We start from the raw sequence: 18,847 nt of genomic DNA on the forward strand, positions 1-18,847 counted from the left end.
AATGAACAGGCTCCCTGCAATGCTTTGTTAGAAAGGCTGAACCACTGCTTGAGTGCCAGTCTCTGCCAGCTGCACTTCTACTTGCTGTATCTTGTTGAGGTTTGTTTTAATGTTGCTTTGGGGTGTTCCAGAACTTAATTTTTTATGTTAATGTGACATGCAGCCGTATTATGTTATAGAAGTCTTGAGATGCCTGTAGTCAAAAATAACTCCTTCTTATTGCCCTCTTGACTCTCACCCTAGGTATTAAAATGTTAACAACTCCTCACCATGGTATTCCCAAATCATTTTTTAGATGAGATCCAAAGTTTTATTTGCATTTTCATATGAGGTATTTGCATGCAATTTAAATATCCATGAAATATTCATCCATATCCATGAAAATAGTCTTTAATGATAAAGACTATTTGAGGATATAAGTTTCAAAGGTTGATTTTTTTTTTTTTGAAGGTAGGAGAGTTAAAGTTGGAATGGATGTTTGTTTTCTAATGTAAACTGCAAGAACTTGTATACTTTTGAGGTATCTTTAGAATTCCTCTAACAAAGTTTTTTGTCAGTATTATTTAAATAACATAAATCTCAGGATGATTTCACACAATTGTATTTAGAACATTGGTAAAAAAAAATAAACAGTATCAATAACTTCTCTCTAGAGGCACATACATTAAAGATTGAAAGAATAATGTAATATCTAAAAAATATGAACAATGTATTAAAATATCTTAAATGTCAGCTTGAATAGACCAACTATTATTTCAGGATGATATCATGTGTTCATTTTTTTCTCTCCATTTCACTGTGGTGAGGTGATTCAAGATGTCTTAAGGGCTGTTAAGTGACAAATGCATCTACATATTATGAACAAAATTTGAAAAGCCACCAGTTCCTCATTGTGTAATTTTCCTCACCCAAGAACACTATATGTATTAAGTATATTACTTAAATTTTCCTAGCTGTACTTTACTAATAAACTGCCAGTTCTTTAACACGATAAAATTAAGATAATTGCATTTTTCAAAAATGGCACAAAAGAACAGGTTTTGTTATCTATGTTGTATAATATATGTAATTATACAATAAGAAAGATAGAGAATAAAATAGGTTTCATTTTTATATCAAAATATACACATATTTAAGAAACATTTTAGAATATGAAACCAAGGAACAGTCCTCAGTGCATGTCAATTGGCCACTTCATTTACATCATATAGTAGTTATCAGTCAACTTTGTAATGAAAATATTTTGTCAATCTGATACTTTGGCTGTATTTTCTTTATGCAGAAGTAAATGAAATTTTGTTTTTAATAAACTCAATTTTGTTATAAGAGCTTGTGAATAATAAATTCACTTCCTTAGAGTTTCACTAAAAGTAATTTAAATATTTTTATTTTGGTCAGCTGTTTTGATGTTATATGGTTATTCACGTGCCTTAGTATTCATCAGCGTGTTCTCTCTCCAAACACTTGTCCTCATGTAGACTCAACCAGAATATCATCCACTCATTCATTTATTCATTCATCAATGTGACAAATATTTTTGGGGCCAACTCTGAGCCAGGTGCCAGGTCACTTCAGAAATTTATAGATGAATGGGAGTTGCTGCCACTTAAGAAACTAACAACAATAGCAAGAGAGCCAAAAAACATTCTCAAATGACTATGTTGCATTGTAGAATGGCAGTCACACCATGAGAGGGATACAGAAAGCTACTGAGTTCAGAGGGGGCAAGATTGCATTAAGCCAGGATATTAGGGAAAAAAAACAAACGTGAAGAAGGCAACAATTGAACTGGACTTTGATAATTGGAAATTGTTAAGAAGAGCATCCTAAATGCAGGAACCAGTATATAGGAACATACGGAAGCACGGAGAAATATCTCAGAGATGATGTGGGAAATGTGCATTGGGGCTACGTTTAGGAATCTTTACCTTATTGTTTTATTGAAGACTTTGCAGAAGAGAGCTAACACAATAGAAAAGTACCTTACTTATGGCAATTTGGCTACAGCCATGTCTAGTATAGTTTAGGAAAGCAGTTATAGAATGCAGGGGCATCAGTTCAGAGGCACTGATAGTAACCCAAATGAAAAACAGCAAGACCTTAATTGAAGAAGAGGTAGAGCTAGTGAAATGGAAGAGGTGGGTCATAAGACTTTTATGTTGTATAATGCTTGGGATTTGGCAACTAATTTGTTGTGAGGTACATGAGAACAGGGCTTTGATCTTAAGGTACCAAAGCCATGAAAATGTTATTAAGAGGAAAAGAAGGCAGCAGATCAAGATTGAAAGTCAAGAAAAAGATACTCTTTTCTTTTTCAGATCTATTGAGTTTGAATGCCAGTGGAATATGCCTAGAAAATAAATCCACAGGGAATAATAGTATAATTCTCAAAAGAATAAAACCAGAGGGATAGATGTATTCATTAAATTGATGGAAATGGATAGATTGACAGGAGACCAGTGGAGACACTAAAGATTCCAAAACAAGAGAAATAAATAAAACAGAATAATGGAGTAAGGCGCTGAAAGGAGGAGACTTTTGAATCAGAGACGTATTTGGGACAGTTCATCCTTAGAAAAGGCAGGGGCCTCTGAGGTGGCAAAAAAAAACAGTAAAAGAAAAAGGGAACAGAGAAATGTCTGGTGTATGGTATATGGTGAAGTCATGTTTAAAAATAGGTTTGGAGAGCTTCAGACTTCTCAGTGAAATCTGGGCAAGAGTGAGGGATACTAGCTGGGGAAATACGATTCATACAAAAGAGTATTGGTGTTATTTCATACTGCTGGTGTGAAAATCACTTAAGGTTGCAATCATTTCAACTGTGTTGCGTGCTTCTGGGCTTGATGTGATTCACCACTTGGAGATGTGGCTAATCGTAGCTTACTCTGTTCCAGGAGGTGTGGTTACAGCAAAGCAAAACAAGATCCAGAAGAGGAAAAGATGCATTTTCATAATGGGCACAGTAAGCAAACTGTAAAAAAAAAAATCAAGTTAAAACAAAGTAGGGGACACTTTATTGTTATTTTGGCTTCTTTTCAGGCTAGAGATTTGTAATAACTGACCGAAAATATTGAGATAAAAAGTGTAAAGTGTAAGTGTTTTGTTACATTCCTCTAAAGCGTATGGGCTTGTGGTGTTGCCTGCTGACCCTAGGCAACAGCTGGATGGTTTTTTCAATTCTTTAAAGCCTACTTTCATTACAATCATTAAAATAAAAAATTTTTGCTTAATATAAAAAGCTATTATTTTTCAAACCAAATTTCCAGGCCAATTCTAATTCCTAGCAACAGTCAGTAGAAATATGTCATTAAATAACACCACCAGATTAAATGAATAAATTTCTTCTTCTTTTTCTAACATTTTGGTAGGAATTTACCTGAGGACATCCTGTAGCAGCAACCTTGGTTCAAATGACTTGAAAAAGACTACACTTTTAAGAAATGCAGAAAATCAAGTTTTAATAATGAGCTTTAAAAATCTGCCTAAATGGGAAGAATAAAGAATATAAAGTAAAAATTTCTCTTTATCCCTTAATCTTACTCCATCCCCTAAAAGTAATCTTATGTAGTATATCCTCCCAGACCTCTTTTTATACATTTATAAAATACACATACTCAGTTATCTTTCTTAACATAAATAGGATCATACTATAATGTTCTATAATATATTGTTCCAGTTCTATTAAAAACAATAGTTCAATAAATGTTTGTATACTCATGTGTATATTTATATATAACAGATACCTAGAAACAAAATTGCTGAGTTAAAGAGCAATGCAGGGGCTTCCCTTGTGGCTCAGTGGTTGAGAATCTGCCTGCCAATGCAGGGGACACGGGTTCGCGCCCTGGTCCGAGAGGATCCCACATGCCGCGGAGCAACTGGGCCCGTGTGCCACAACTACTGAGCCTGCGCTCTGGAGCCCACGAGCCACAACTACCGAGCCCACGTGCCACAATTACTGAGGCCCGTGTGCCTGGAGCCCGTGCTCCGCAGCAGGAGAGGCCGCCGTAGTGAGAAGCCTGCGCACAGCAACGAAGAGTAGCCCTCGCTCGCCGCAACTAGAGAAAGCCTGCTCAGCAATGAAGACCCAACACAGCCAAAAATAAATAAAATTAATCTTAAAAACAAAAGAGCAATGCATTTAAAATTTGATAGATATTACCAAAACTACCTCAGAAGAGGCTTTATGAACAGTATAGGAGAATGCCCATTTGCTTAAACTTTCACCAATGGATATTATGTATATTTTTATGTTTGTCAATTTGATGAGCAAAAACAGTGGTACAAGTGAGGTTGAGTATACGCTTCCTGGTCAGTTATATTTCTTAGTGAGTGAATTACCTATCCATTTCCCTTGCCTATTTTTCTGCTTGCAGCTTCCTCATTTTGATCATAAGAGTAGCCACAATATATTGAGCACTTGGCTATGTGCCAGCCACTGCACTCGGTGCTTTAAAATAATTCTTTTCTTGAAACAACCCATTTTACAGGTGAGAAATATAAAAAACATGGAGAGGAAATTCAAACCCTGGTCTTTTTTACTGGTCTCTTCTACTCTAAAGGCTGCACTTTCTCCGCTATATCACTATACCAAAAAGCCTCATTTTACTGAAACAGAAACTCCAAAGGGAAGAAACCCACCCAAACACTCACAGTCTTGTAGCTAAGATGCCCACCTCAATCCGGATCACTGGTGTGCTTTTTTCTGGTCATCCCAGAAAACTAAGTTGAAAACTGCCAAAAGGCTGTTCAAGCAAACATATTAGACTCCGTGGCCTGTTATCTGTGTCCTTCAAGGTAAAGAACCCACAGAACAAGGGTGGAAGATAAATAAAATAGAAACACCAAGAAACATGGAGACTTTAGCCCCATTCCAACCATATCACAGTCAAAGCAGAGAGCTGATGACCCTACAAGTCAGTCCTGGTATGGGTTTCAGTCACCTCCCATGCCAAAATGTTTTTTAAAACTCTGAAGCTAGATGAAATATTAATCACAAGCATGAGTAGCAGATAGTTTGAGGTTCTGCTCTTTATAAAATCAAGATGTTTATTTTATAATCCTTTTATCAAATAACCCAGAATGAAAAGTGTTCCTAAGACTTTTGCCTTTTTTTTCTCAGATGTGATTAACGTAATGAGAACTACTATAGGAAATATGATTTTCTGATATTATTGTTCATACTGATTATAAACTTCTAAAGAAAAAGAGGGTGGGACAAATTAAGTCTAAGAAATTTACAAAATCCCTTCCTTCAAAATCATTAACTAAATGTCTATCTAATGAATTGATAACAGTTTTAAACTGGGTGCATGGAGATGCATTAAACCATTCTTTCTACCTTTGTGTAACTAAAATTTTCCAATAATAAAAAATTAAAAACAAATCTGCCTAAATGGGTTCTAATTTTATTATTATTTTAATATGTTCATTTTTAAATAAATAGTACAGTGCGAGTCAATTTGCCAAGTAAATGCAAAAAGTTTTTTTTTTGTTTTTGTCAGTCTGCCATGACCATGAAAGTCAAAATCATGAAAGCCATAATTCATGCTGCAAAGCATTTTTGAGTCCATTTTCACAGTACTATCTTATTTAATGTTATTTATCATCAAAAAATACTGTGAGGGTAATATCGGTGGCCTTTAAAATGTGATGAAACTGAGGCTCATAGAGCATAAGAGACTTGCATAATGCCCTGCAGCAACAGTAGAGTGAATTTCTCTTTTCTTCTTGACTTCTTTGTCAGTCTTATAGGACCAAAGCACCAGAAAAGTTATTTTAAATTATTTTTGTAAAACCTAAACTAATCATCCGTGATGAAATTTTAAGGAAAGCATAAGAAAACAAACCAACAACTAAACCAGTAGTATTTCATTGTCCAGTTTAGTAAACAAAAGTATCTTAGTTTGCCTCAGAGACTGACTCCTGAACATTAGTGTTGAAAGATGTCCTTATTCAAATACGTCATCACATATGCACTTCTTCTCGTGCATGCCAACAATCCAGATTTCTAAAATTATAAAAATGAGAGCTGTACAAATGACTCCTATAATTCAGGAGAGGGTCTGTCCTTGCAGCTCTGTCACTTCTAGGAATTGGGGATTTAAGCCATAGTTGTACATTAATAACGTTTATAATTTCACTCATCCATCACAAGCACTTCGATTGTAATGCCCATTTATTTTTACAGTTAAACTGCCAGGAGTAAGAACTTATATTGATCCACACACCTATGAGGATCCCAATCAAGCTGTCCATGAATTCGCCAAGGAGATAGAAGCTTCATGCATCACCATTGAAAGAGTTATTGGAGCGGGTAAGACGGTGTGTTTAACTCGGACTTTTAACTTGTGTTTATATTATAACATGTAATATATCAATGTCCTGATCTAACTCAGAATGTTTTTAATCTTTTGTAATTGACTTGCTTTCAAGGTGGTATATAATTGATCATATTTTAATATTACCTTCTGCCTAGCTCATACTTAAACCAACAAATGTTTGGTTTATGAAAAAAAACAAACCAGCAAAAATGTATATTCAAACATAGTGTTTTTTACCATCTACTGTTTATTATATTTCATATATAATATATATAATTTTTAATACCCAAAAGTATTTACAAAATTCAAGCACCCAATTATTCTACTTATGAATCATCTCTTCCTTAAGACTGTTTCCTTTTTGTCCTGCTATGGCCCTTTTCTTTTTTCTTTTCTCATTAGTGTCACTGCTAGATAGAAAGCAAGGAAGAAGGAAGTGATTTTCAGTCAGTTGCTTTTAATTTCTTTCTAATGTTTCCATTAAGGCTTCTGTAGGTGAGAGAGAGATGAAACTAATAACCCCCAATGTGTCTTACGATCACCTGTAAATGATTTTTCCCAATGCACCATTAATTTAACATAGATAAGGAAGTTGGACTCCCTTTCAACTCTGTTTTATCTAAAGCTTACTATTCTAAGAGAACTTTAGACTACGTTAGAGTAGGGATTTGTAATGAGTTTCTGTGTTTTCTACATCTTTATCACAAGGTGAATTTGGTGAAGTTTGTAGTGGACGTTTGAAACTTCCAGGAAAAAGAGAATTACCTGTGGCAATTAAAACCCTTAAAGTAGGCTATACTGAAAAGCAACGCAGAGATTTCCTGGGTGAAGCAAGTATCATGGGGCAGTTTGACCATCCTAACATCATTCACTTAGAAGGTGTTGTGACCAAAAGTAAGTACAATGGCAAATTATGCATGTGAATTTCTTCTATTAGATTATTATTAATTTCAGGTTTGAGAGAAAACTGGCCATAATGTGATTAACAATTTCCCTAATATTAATAGTGTTTGTCCTATATTTTAGTAGATTCTTGTCAAAGCTGATCTTCAGTGAACCCGAATTTCTATTTATTATTTGAAATATTTGTGTTAACTCACTTACTATGAATTCAGCACCAGAGAAAATGTATCCAGATAAAAGGAGCAGTAAAAGTATCAATTTTTTTCCTCTTGGCTCTTTCACTTTTTATCCTAATGAAATATTAACTTCAAAGTTTTGATTGAGGCATTGAAGTTTAGCATTTAATAGGATTACTGTAACCATAGATGCCCACCACCTTTTAAGTGGTTTTTTTTATAGCCAGATGTATTTCTTTTATTGATTTTTTTCATTGAGGTATTTTAATAGTTCTAAGGAAAGCAATTGCCTCAGGAGACTGGGAAAGTTCCTTGAGACTAATTATTTTGTTAAAGCAAATCCTGTTTTTACTCAGATATATCTGGAATTTCACATCTCTCAGATTCTTGTTAGTGTCTTGTAAATGTGGTTATGTGTTGAGCTTCCCAATATAAGGATTTCAAATAATTCTTCAGTCACTCAATAAAGTATTTATGTGACACATAACTGAGGCCTTTATTTTCTTTTAATCCATTTTTTCTTTGCCATTCCTACGTATCTTTTTCCTTCCTTTATACCTCATACACTTCATACCACTTTGTAAAATCGTCTGAAACATTTGGCAAGGAACACGCTTTAGACTTTTTTCAAGCGCTGGTTCAACTTCCATTTGCTGTTAATCAAGTTTTAAGTTATATATTGCCAAATATGCATAGCAGCAATGTATGTTCAATAAATGTTCTCAACCGATGAAGTAATTTAAATTTCTTGGATATCCACTTATGCCATTTAGCTTTTAAATATGGAAAACAAAACAAAAACAACAACAATAAAAACTTTTTCCCAATAAAGAGGAACAAAAGAAACAACAACCAAAAAAAGTACTGGTTTATAACCAGTTAATTCCCAAATCATGATTCATTCACAGTAGGTCACAGATGAGAACACAGAAGAAAAATACCTTAGCTAAAATTATCATGTTGTTGATTGGCAGAACTTTTGAATCAGCCTGTATTGCTGGGAGATTGTTTTTCTCCATGTCTCAAAAAGATACACATCTCCAGTAAGAATGCCCATAGGGGAATGTAGCATAGGAATAAAATTACCTGCAGCCATGTGGGTTTCTTCAAACTTGGATGTGTTACTTTTCATGTACCTCTTAGCCATCTGTATGTCTTCTTTGGTGAAATGTCTATTTAGGTCCTCTGCCCATATGTATGTATATGGCTGATTCACTTTGTTGTACAACAGAAACCAACACAGTGCTGTGAAGCAATTATACTCCAATAAAGATCTATTAAGGAAAAAAAAAAAACAAAAAAAAACTTAGATGTGTTTCTTTCCCCCAGTTGAGTACATGCCTAAAAATAGGTAAGAGGCAGGGACACAACGCAGGTGAGAGACAAAGAAAATATATAGTTTTTGAAGGAATAAAATAAATTAAAATATTTTACAAAATCATGCCCTATGATGAATGGGGAGGAATATTTTAAGTGAGAATATGATGTGAGGGAGATGGTCACAGGTACAATAAAATGAAATCAGAATTTGAACGGGATTATACTCTTATCTGAGGGGAAGGACTTTGAAAGGACATTAGTGATAGCATGTGCTGGGCTAGATACTATGGGAACAAGAATTATAACAGTGATTGAATAAAATTATTTCCTATGCTGGAAAGGTATTATCTAATATAAAACATACTTCTTAATGATAGTCATAGTAATAATAGGATGCAAAATATTTGATATATTTCATGTCTTCTTTTCATCCATAATATGACTGCTAAGTTTCACTTCCTCAAATAAACTAGGACCATGAGTTCCTCTTACCCAGGGTATATGTAAAACTAATGCCTATATGTAGACAGCCAATCCATCCTGTAATGAGTTAAGCTGTAATGTGTAGAAGAGTGCCAGATCACTATTATGATCATGGAAAACAGTACTGCATAATGGTCAAGAACATGGGCTATGGCTCTAGCCACCAATTTTCATTTTGCTTCTGCCATAAACTACTATGTGACTTTGCACAAGTTGGTTATACATTCAGAGCCTTAGTTTCCTCGCTAATGACATGGGGTAAGAATGCCTCAGTGATGTTGTGAAGGTGACATGAATTAATACAGGTAAAATTTAAATGGGCATGACACAGAGTAGGTAATTAGTAAACACATGGTTATTACTTTTCCATTTATTTCTCTTCCTGTGCTCTGAACTCCTCTATATCCATTTCATTCCTAATCCATTTTAATTGATATGTTGCCCTGCCTACATTGCCTCTTCCTCTGAAACTTAACTACCTTTTCAATCCCTTCAGAATCTTATTCAAATTTTATCACCTCCATGAAATAATTCCTCATCACTTAGCCCTGAAATAATCGCTCCTTCTTTCAAACACTGTACCTGTATAAGGATTTTTGCAACTTTCAGTAATGTTCCCTCCTTTGTCCAAAGCTCTTATTCAAATTTTTCATTTAATTTTGTCTCCTCTGCATATATTTTTAGCTCCATAGCCAAAAAATTCTGCTCCATGAAGAACAAAAAAGTCTGCTCCTTGAAGAAACAGATGATGTCCTAAATATTTATGTAAACCCATTACACTTAAACCTAAAACCAATCTATGGTCACTTTAGTTAAGCACTCTGAGCCTCAATGTCACAAAAAAGAAAAAAATCATACCTGCCTTATAAAAATTTTATGCAGATTAAATTAAGATATATTTGTGTGTGTGTGAACAAAATTGCAGGTAGTTATAGTAGTATTTAGTTTAATCTGTTTAGGTGAATTCATCAAATATCATCAGATATTAGGAGACAAGATCCCAAAATTATTAGAGCCAGTAGTCACCTACTTTTGTAGATCTCTAATTTATTACAGAATTTGTTTTATGTGAATGGGTCCTGACTGAGCAAGATAAGACAACTAAACTTCTCATAGTAAAACAACTAAATTTGTCATAGACCATTTTATATGTACTTGAGACCCTTATTTTAAGAAGCAAATGCCATTATCAGCAAATGATCATATTTAAATTCTGTAAAGTCTAGTCTAAAAAACAGGGCTGTGGTTGAAAATACAGACTTTAAATTTCCAATCTTCTAATCAAATATTCTGTTTGATGTTGCTGCGGTGAAGTTACACATACAGGTAAAGCAAAATGTAAATATTTAAAATACTTCTTTGTCTTATTTTTTTTTCTGTTTGAATTGAAACTGTATTTCCCCTTAATAAATGTAGCTCTTGATGTTCAACTTAGGAAGTCTTCAACTTGTTTTTAATTTACCATGTTGCAACTCACTTTGTGTCCTTAATTTCATGTTATCTGATCTGATGCTAATTTATTCAGCAGTTATTCTCAACCTGCAGCACACAGATAATGAGACATAAGTGCAACTAAATCTTGTGATTGTTTTTTTTTTTTTCTTGTGATTGTTTTGATTGAAGCTGAGGTGGGGAGTCTGAAGTAGCACTCCTCTGGGTAGTGCCATCACGAACCTTCCTCCTTCTTCTATCACTGCCTTACGTGACAGGAATATGGGGCCTCATTCAAATTCTTTCTGTGATTTGTTGTTAAACAAGAGACATCATAAATAAATATATATTCTAGAGAGACTTATGACAAATGACGTAAGAAACCCACAGGTCCTGGCTTAATTGACTCATTCACAATGCATGATGCTTTAATGTAACATACATAGAGCCAGCTTTTACAATTCAAATAGATTCAGGAATAAAATTTAGAAGTGGAAAATTATAATTTTTCCATTGCAGCAACCTTAGTTCTTTAAGATTTATTTTTTCCACCCACGGAAATATTATAAAAATTGACCAAAAGAATATTTCTATTGAAATATTTATAGTTATATAATATTTCTATTGAAATATGTATATTTCTATTTAAATATTCATACTTATATTTCTTAATCTAGGATAATATACAAATAAACTTAGTTCTCCTGTAAAATTACTAAATTTAAACAAAATATTAGAGGAAAATTAAAGAAATGTCTCCCTGTTTTTCTTTCCATGTCTGAGGAAATAACACATTTTCAATGGCAATTGATTATTTAAATTGTCAGATAATTCTGACTTATATAAATTTGTAATTATCTTTCAAATATAGTATTTCATTCTATCCTGTAAAAGTCCATTTTATTTTACAGGCCCTCATTATATATGACCCAGGGCTATTCCAACAATCTTCAGACTACTCTTTACATTTTGGTATTTTCCAATAGATATTAGTCCATTCCATACATTTTACTAAATCAATTTCCTCTCTTGCTTCATCACCAGGAGCAAACAAATCAAGCAAAATACATACACTTTGATACTGAACTTGATATAATTTGGCCATATCTCCATATTACACTATTTCCTTTCCAGAAAACTCTACCTAGTTCTTGTTCTGCCCTTGGAGATACTTCATTCTGCCCTAGCATGTCCTCTCCACTTTCCTCAGTTCTACTTGACCTTCAAGTTTAATTCAAATGTGACCTTCTCCATGAAATCAGTGTCATTTCTCTTCATTTTTCCTTCCATCCTCAGTGTCTGCCTGGCATAGAGTAGGCCACTCAATAATGTTGAATAGCTGAGTAAAGGAAAGCATCCCAGTCCTACATTTGTTTTATTTTGCTCACCTGTGTGTTCCTAGATCTGTGCTCAGCATGTGTAACATTTCATGTATTTGTTGAATGAATGAATTCTCAGCCAGAGACAATCTTACAAATTCTAGCTGCATTTCTCTGCACTTTGTCATGTTGTCCATTGTATCATAGTTCTCTCTCAACATGTTCTGTCCTTACTACACGATGAACTTCTTGAAATTGATATATGTTTACAGCATCCCTAGAATCTGTCACAGGGCCAGACACATTAGGGAATTTCAAAACTTTTTTAAAAGACATGAATGATAGTAAATGAATCAATGACTAAATTACAGTTATCTAAACAGTTAAAATGAGTTAGAGTGATATACAATTTATATTTTAATTTAAGCAACTTTGTTCTATAAAACTATGGGTGTTTTAGGAAAAATAATTAAAATGCATATGAAGAAAATTGCACGAGGATCTTTTCACAGGATCTTACATATAAATATGTTATAACTACTAATAATAATTAACGTTACTTTAAGTATGTGCTAAGTTAATGTTCTTTATATATTATCTTCTTTAATCTGCACAATAATGCTATCCTGTAGACATTAGTATTTGTTCTCATTTTACAGATGAGAAAAATTAACCTTAAGGAGGTTAAATACCTTATCCAATATCATAAAACTAGCATAGGATAATACCAGATTTAAAAGCAGTTCTGCATAACTCCAAAACCCAAGCTCTTACACTGTACATTACTAACCTCATTTTTATTATTTGGTATACACTTGGCAAGAAACATTTATTTATTCAAAAGGTATTAATTGATTACCTAATACATGTCTATTCCTATTAATCAGTGGGATACAGCAGAGATTAAACAGACTGATTTGCTGCCTTTATGGAGCTTATCTTTGGGTAGGGGAGACAAACTAATTGAACAAATACATTTATAATATATTAAATGAAAAATGTAAAGCTAAGTTAGGAGATTATGGATTGTTTCTATTGAGGGTTGGTGGTTTCTATTTTATTTAGAGAAAGGCCTCTCTGATAAGGCTTGAATAAGTGAAGGTGTGAGCCTTACAGATATCTGGGGGCAGGCAGTGTGTTGTAGAAAGAAGAACCTGCAAGACTCGAATGGAACTTGCATAGAATGTTCAAGAAAAAACAAGGCCAGCGTTGCTTCAGTGGAATGAATGAGAGGAGTCTGGTAAGAGCTTAACTTGAAGATTTAATAGGAGAATAGACAGTATGTGAACACTTTGGTCCCTGCAAAGACTGCCTCTTATTCTGAGCCTTGGAGCCAAGATGTGATAGAATCTTATTTCTACATTAACAGGATCAGTCAGGATGCTGTGTTGAATAAAGACGGTAGAAGCCAGTGTTGAAATGGGGAGACAGGGAGGAGACTACTCTCATTATTCATACCTCATTATGGGTTAGATCAGGGTAGTAATCTAACAAGATGGTGAGTAGTAGTTGAATTCTATAGATATTTTGAAGGCAATCACAGTAAGTCTTCTTGTGGATTAGATGTGGAATATGAGAAAAAGAGAAGTCAATGATAATTATAAATTATTTGTCCTGAGTACCTTGAAGAAAGGAATTGTCAGTTATGGGGAAAATTCCAGGAGGAGCAAGATTGTGGTTGGTAATCAGTAGTTCTGTTTTGGACACGTTACTTTTGAGAGGCTAATAAGCACCCAATTGCAGATGTTGTGTATAAGATTGGATTCTGAGAAGTATAAATGAAAATGTTTGCAGTATGAATATGCTTGAATTTTATATCTTCCCTTTCACAAAAGGAAACAATTCTATGAGCCATTATCAGTGATAAACCATGATGGAAATAAACAAATTTAACATGGCAGTAGAAATGGAAGCCAGCTCATTAATTTGATACTAGTTTTTCATTATTAGGGCATAGAGAAAGGTATAATAAATAAACATAAGATATTTATTAGATATTTACAAGGGCTTTTTCTGATAAAATCTAAATTCTACTCACCTGAAAGATATATATCTATAGAAACAGATTTACTGGCTCAAAGATTGATTATTAGTAAATTAAACCTTGTGTTTTTAAAGTCATTTTCATTACTAATAAAACAAAGCTGTCACATTGTTAATTCTTAGATTCCTTAGCTCCTCTGCAAAGTCAATCATTGCTGACTCCACAAGTAATTATCCACCTTTGCTAATGTCAGAGCAATTCTAATTTATTTTTAACTTGAGAAATGAGCAGCTAATGAGAAAGTTTATATCAATATAAACAATCTGAAATAAAAGAGGATATTATGGAAAATTTGGAATTTCTATTTAATAGAAACATTTGGTGTTTCCATTTCAGGTAAGGTATAGAGGCTTTTGATTTTATAGTCTTTCCTAAAATTAAAATTACATAATTTTAAAAGTAGTTTTCCCTAAAGTGTTAACCAATAAATAAGGGTCATAATGGAATTAAAATATCTGAGTACCTTTCTAAGTTCTGATTGCCCCATACTTCATCCTCCCTTCACATTCCCCCACTTGATAAGCATTATCTATTCCTACTACAAGCACAGGGTCCCATTTTCTGGGTGACATTAACCATTAATAATTGAATCATGATATTTCTTATTCCAAGCTTCCCTTGGAGTAAAAATTAAAGTAATTTCAAACAGCTACAAGTGTTAATATACTAAATGGAATACAACCCAAATAGAATGGCGTAGTGAAATAAAACTATAGATATATAAGTATAAGCACAGGCTTACTTTTAATTATTTACAAATCTTGTAAAATGTTTGTAAGAGAAACCAGTGACAGTTGTTTTCCAGTGAATTGTGATGTTTCTAAATCAAATGCTCCCTTATACCCCTAAGTGGTACCGTGTGTTTTTTGATGCACTCGTGGTTTCAGAAAAGCAGGTAGTACCAATGCAAATAAAATAATAAGCCCAGATTTAGTTGCAACTCTTGTGATGTAGCCTAGTTCAGTGTTTCTCAAAATACAACGTGCCTCTGAGGATATTGCTAAAATGCAGAATCTGTTTTAATAGATTGGATTGGGCACTGAGATTTTGCATTTCCAGCAAGCTCTCAGGTGATAGCTATGCCACTTGTCAAGGGCCATGCTCTGAAAAGCAAGGACTAAATCAACACTCCCCACAGTTTGTCTCACCTAACTTTGAGATAGCTTGTGAAAAAAGACTGCTTTACCAGAAGTGGCGTGTTGTCTTCTCTCTTGGATTTTGTTGGACATTAGCACCAAAAAAATCACTTACTAAGGAAGCAAATACAGTTTTGTTTTACTGTGGTAAGAAAAACCCACATATCATGATATCCACCCCATTAAATTTTTAGATGTAGATACAGTTTTTTTAATTGTAAGCACAATGTTGTACGGCTGATCTCTAGAAACTTTTTGTCTTGCGTAACTAAAACTTTATACCTATTGAACAGTAATTCCTTCTTTCCCCCTCCCCCCGCCACTGGCAGCCACCATTCTACTTTCTGTTTCTATGGGTTTGACTACTTTAGATACTTCATATAAGTGGAATCCAAGACCTATCCACTTCACTATCGAACACTTCAAAACGCTTGGAGCATATATAAGTAATGATCATACATAAAAACATATTATTTATTGAAAGCAACTGAATCCCTACCAGATCTTCCATTAATGCATGAATAGTTTGGTATGGCATAGTTATGATTATCAAACTTATATTATCACAAAAGACTAAATATTTGTGAGATTTTAAAGTTAAAATTTAAAATAAATATTTGGAAATTATAGGCATCATAGTATGGAGGGAAGGAAAACAACTTTTATAGTCAGGTGGACATGAATTTGATTCCCAACTTTGTTTCTTATACGACTTGCACTAATCAACTCAGGTAATATATTGAATCATTTTAAGCCTCACTTTTCTTTCTCTGAAAAGAGTCTTTTGTAATATCACTGTTATAGAATTTTGATTACAATTAAAAATAACATCATGCCTTGTAAGTGGGCACTCAGTATATCAATAAACTGTAGTTCTTTTATGATTATCAATACCAAATGATGAAATATGAGGTTGGTGAATTCCACAAATAATGTGTTTCTATTACTACTTAGACTCTGCCTGAACTGAGTCCTCAGTAAATATTATGAAGTAATGTAAAAACTCTACTCTGTGATTAAAATCATGTTTTGACATGCTTTATGAGCTCTTTTTATATTGATTTTTGATAATATGCTTTCAAAATTATTGGCAGATTTACTCTTTGTCTGTACTTCAAGCTGGATAATGGAAAATGATTTATACCATTTTATTGAATTTACAATGGTTAGAGTAAAGCCACATTAATTAATGCTATGTCATTTTTGCAGGCTAGCAGGAACTGAGACAGAACATATGCCAAACTAAATATAATTATCATTAAAATGGCTTAAGCATGAGAAATAATCAAATGAGTCCTGAACTGTCTTATTCTTGTCAACAAAAGAAGATCATGCTTGTTTGCAAATATGCATTTTAATTGCTTTTCCCCCATTTTCTGAAATAAAAGAGGTGTTTTAGGTCCCTATCATATTTTTCAAAACCTACACTGTCATAAATAATGAATCTGACTTTTAAAGCTAAGTGATGAATACTAAAAAAAAAATCTTATAGGAGGAATACCAGGTGCAGATCTCCCTAAAAAGCAATTACTTTTTCTTTCCAAATATATATTATTCAATATCAATAAAGTTTCTGATCAGTCATTCTCTTTAGAGTATGAATTCTTTCGTCTAAGCTCAGTGAATCTGGGTTTAATTTAAGGAACAAATTTACCCAAGAAAGAGGTATTTTTACATAGGGATTTTATCCAACTCCTGCTCAGGAGACCTTGGGTGAGCAGTAGTAAATATTTACCACTAACCCATAGCTGTAAGAAGAGGGTCTAAAAAATTAGAGGATAGACAGAGAGAAGAGAAAGAAACTGAGAAAAAGTTTTCTGTTCTCTAGAAAAAGAGAATAGAAGGAAACTGAAGGTTTTGAAGTAGTAATATAGGAGAAGTGCTGTAATAATAAAAGGCTTGGGGTAGAGTAGATAATTGTAGACATTGATTAGGCCTTCACTTTGATGGACAAGGCATCTGCTCATGTGGTAGGAGCTAAGAGGTACCAATGAGGGAAAGCTAAGACTATGTTCTCTGGATATCTGCTGGAATTCAGTTCTTCCAATTCCAATTAAACTATGACAACTCCCTCAATGGATTTCTGTAAGTGAATCTGTAAGTGTTAGCCCTTTCCCTAATTTGATCAGGGCTGGTGTTCAGCAAATACATATTTTTTGGCTCTATTAGCTGTAAATTTATTGAAATACTCCCATGTTATTTGATAAAAAGCTGAAGCCAGGGTTACCCTTTTATATGCCTACTCAGCTTCATCTCTGGGTACTTCTGAATTCCTGAAATCAGGCAGATGAAGAGGTGTTGTCTGGTACACCAGGACGTTCTGATATTCCAGCATTACAGTTGGTTGAACTTCAGACATGTAGGTCCCTGTGCCAAAGCAGTTATCAAATATTTTGGCTGTCACCCTTGGGGAAGCATATTAATTCTGGACTTTTGAAGGAAAAGGGGCTTCAACATTAATAAAAGCCGGAAATAGGCTCTAGGATGTAAGAATGGGACCAAAAGGGCCTAAAGCAAAATTTTGTCTATTTAGAGTTTGTCTGAGGACCATTAAAATGGGTGTGGCATCATTAAAATGAAGTTAAATTGGAAGCATATCTCAATTCATGAACTTAGATTACAGCCGTAGTAAGGAGAAAATGCAGTTATAATCCTTTTTTCTGTTATGTTGTCTTGGCCATTTACAAATACAACGAGTCATTCTTTTTTTTCTAACTAAGGTATTGTATTTCCAGTCAGTTTTAAAAATCAACATTCCCCAACTCATCTCCTGTCACTTCCTGAATTACAAAGCAAAATTCAGCCCTCTAGCCATGTTTGAACTTGATGAACTCTTTTATGACAAGTTACCTTGGCCCATGCTGCCTCTTCTTCCTGGAATATCTGTCACCATTTATTACACCAGTGACCCTTTCAATCTTCCAAATTCAAATCAAATGACATCTCCAATGTATATTCTCTACACATGGGATGTTTTACCTAACGTAGGCATAGTACAAATATATACCAAATGAATTTTTTAGACAACCTTTTTAAATAACTTTTACAAACTTTAAAGAGGAGGAGAAATGCATCTGCCTTTGTAGCATTACTTGTCACATTTCGTTCAAAGAATAATGCTTCTAAAGTATTTTAAAAGAAGATAATTGTCTGAGTGAGAAATTAGACTGACCTACCTTATACTAAATAGTGAGTTTTAAGTGATTTTGGAATGAAAACTCCTTTTTCTTTCTAGTTATTTCTTTTTCATGCAATTGTCTAACTTTCTATATCTCTGTTTACATTTCAGACTAATGTTGTATGAATAAATATAAAAGTTCTAACTCTATGACCTGAATGAATCACTTCTCAAGTAAAATACAGATACCCTTCTGGAGAATGCCATTAAGTTAATTACAGTGCATTTCATAATTGAATAGGCCCTGTTTCCCTTTATAATATAAAAAGTTAATTAATAGATATACAAGATAGAATTTTACTATCACAAGGTCTTTTTTTACTTACCTAAAAATAGTTTAAATTAACACTAAAATTGTATGTAGTATACTTTTATCAAAGAGTAAAGGGGCATGTTTTAAAATAGTGAGGTTAGCGTGGAGTGATAAAACTAACAACCATGTTTTAGATATTTTTTCATATAGCAAAGATTTTTTTTTTTTTTTTTTTTTTTTGCGGTACGCGGGCCCTTCACTGTTATGGCCTCTCCCGTTGC

General features: G+C 33.7%; 1 protein-coding gene across 4 annotated transcripts in view; it reads left to right on the forward strand.

The window, feature by feature from the left end:
• The window catches only part of EPHA5 (EPH receptor A5), a 325,672-nt gene that overhangs the window by 276,910 nt on the left and 29,915 nt on the right, over positions 1-18,847 (forward strand). For all 4 annotated transcript variants that reach the window (XM_065877349.1, XM_065877352.1, XM_065877350.1 and 1 more), the window contains 3 exons: positions 2,895-2,962; positions 6,191-6,316; positions 7,032-7,217. In XM_065877349.1, coding sequence (XP_065733421.1) covers positions 2,895-2,962; positions 6,191-6,316; positions 7,032-7,217 — 380 coding nt within the window. The remainder of the gene's footprint in view (positions 1-2,894; positions 2,963-6,190; positions 6,317-7,031; positions 7,218-18,847) is intronic.

Source organism: Phocoena phocoena, chromosome 5 (assembly GCF_963924675.1).
Source record: "Phocoena phocoena chromosome 5, mPhoPho1.1, whole genome shotgun sequence".
NCBI lineage: Eukaryota > Metazoa > Chordata > Mammalia > Artiodactyla > Phocoenidae > Phocoena > Phocoena phocoena.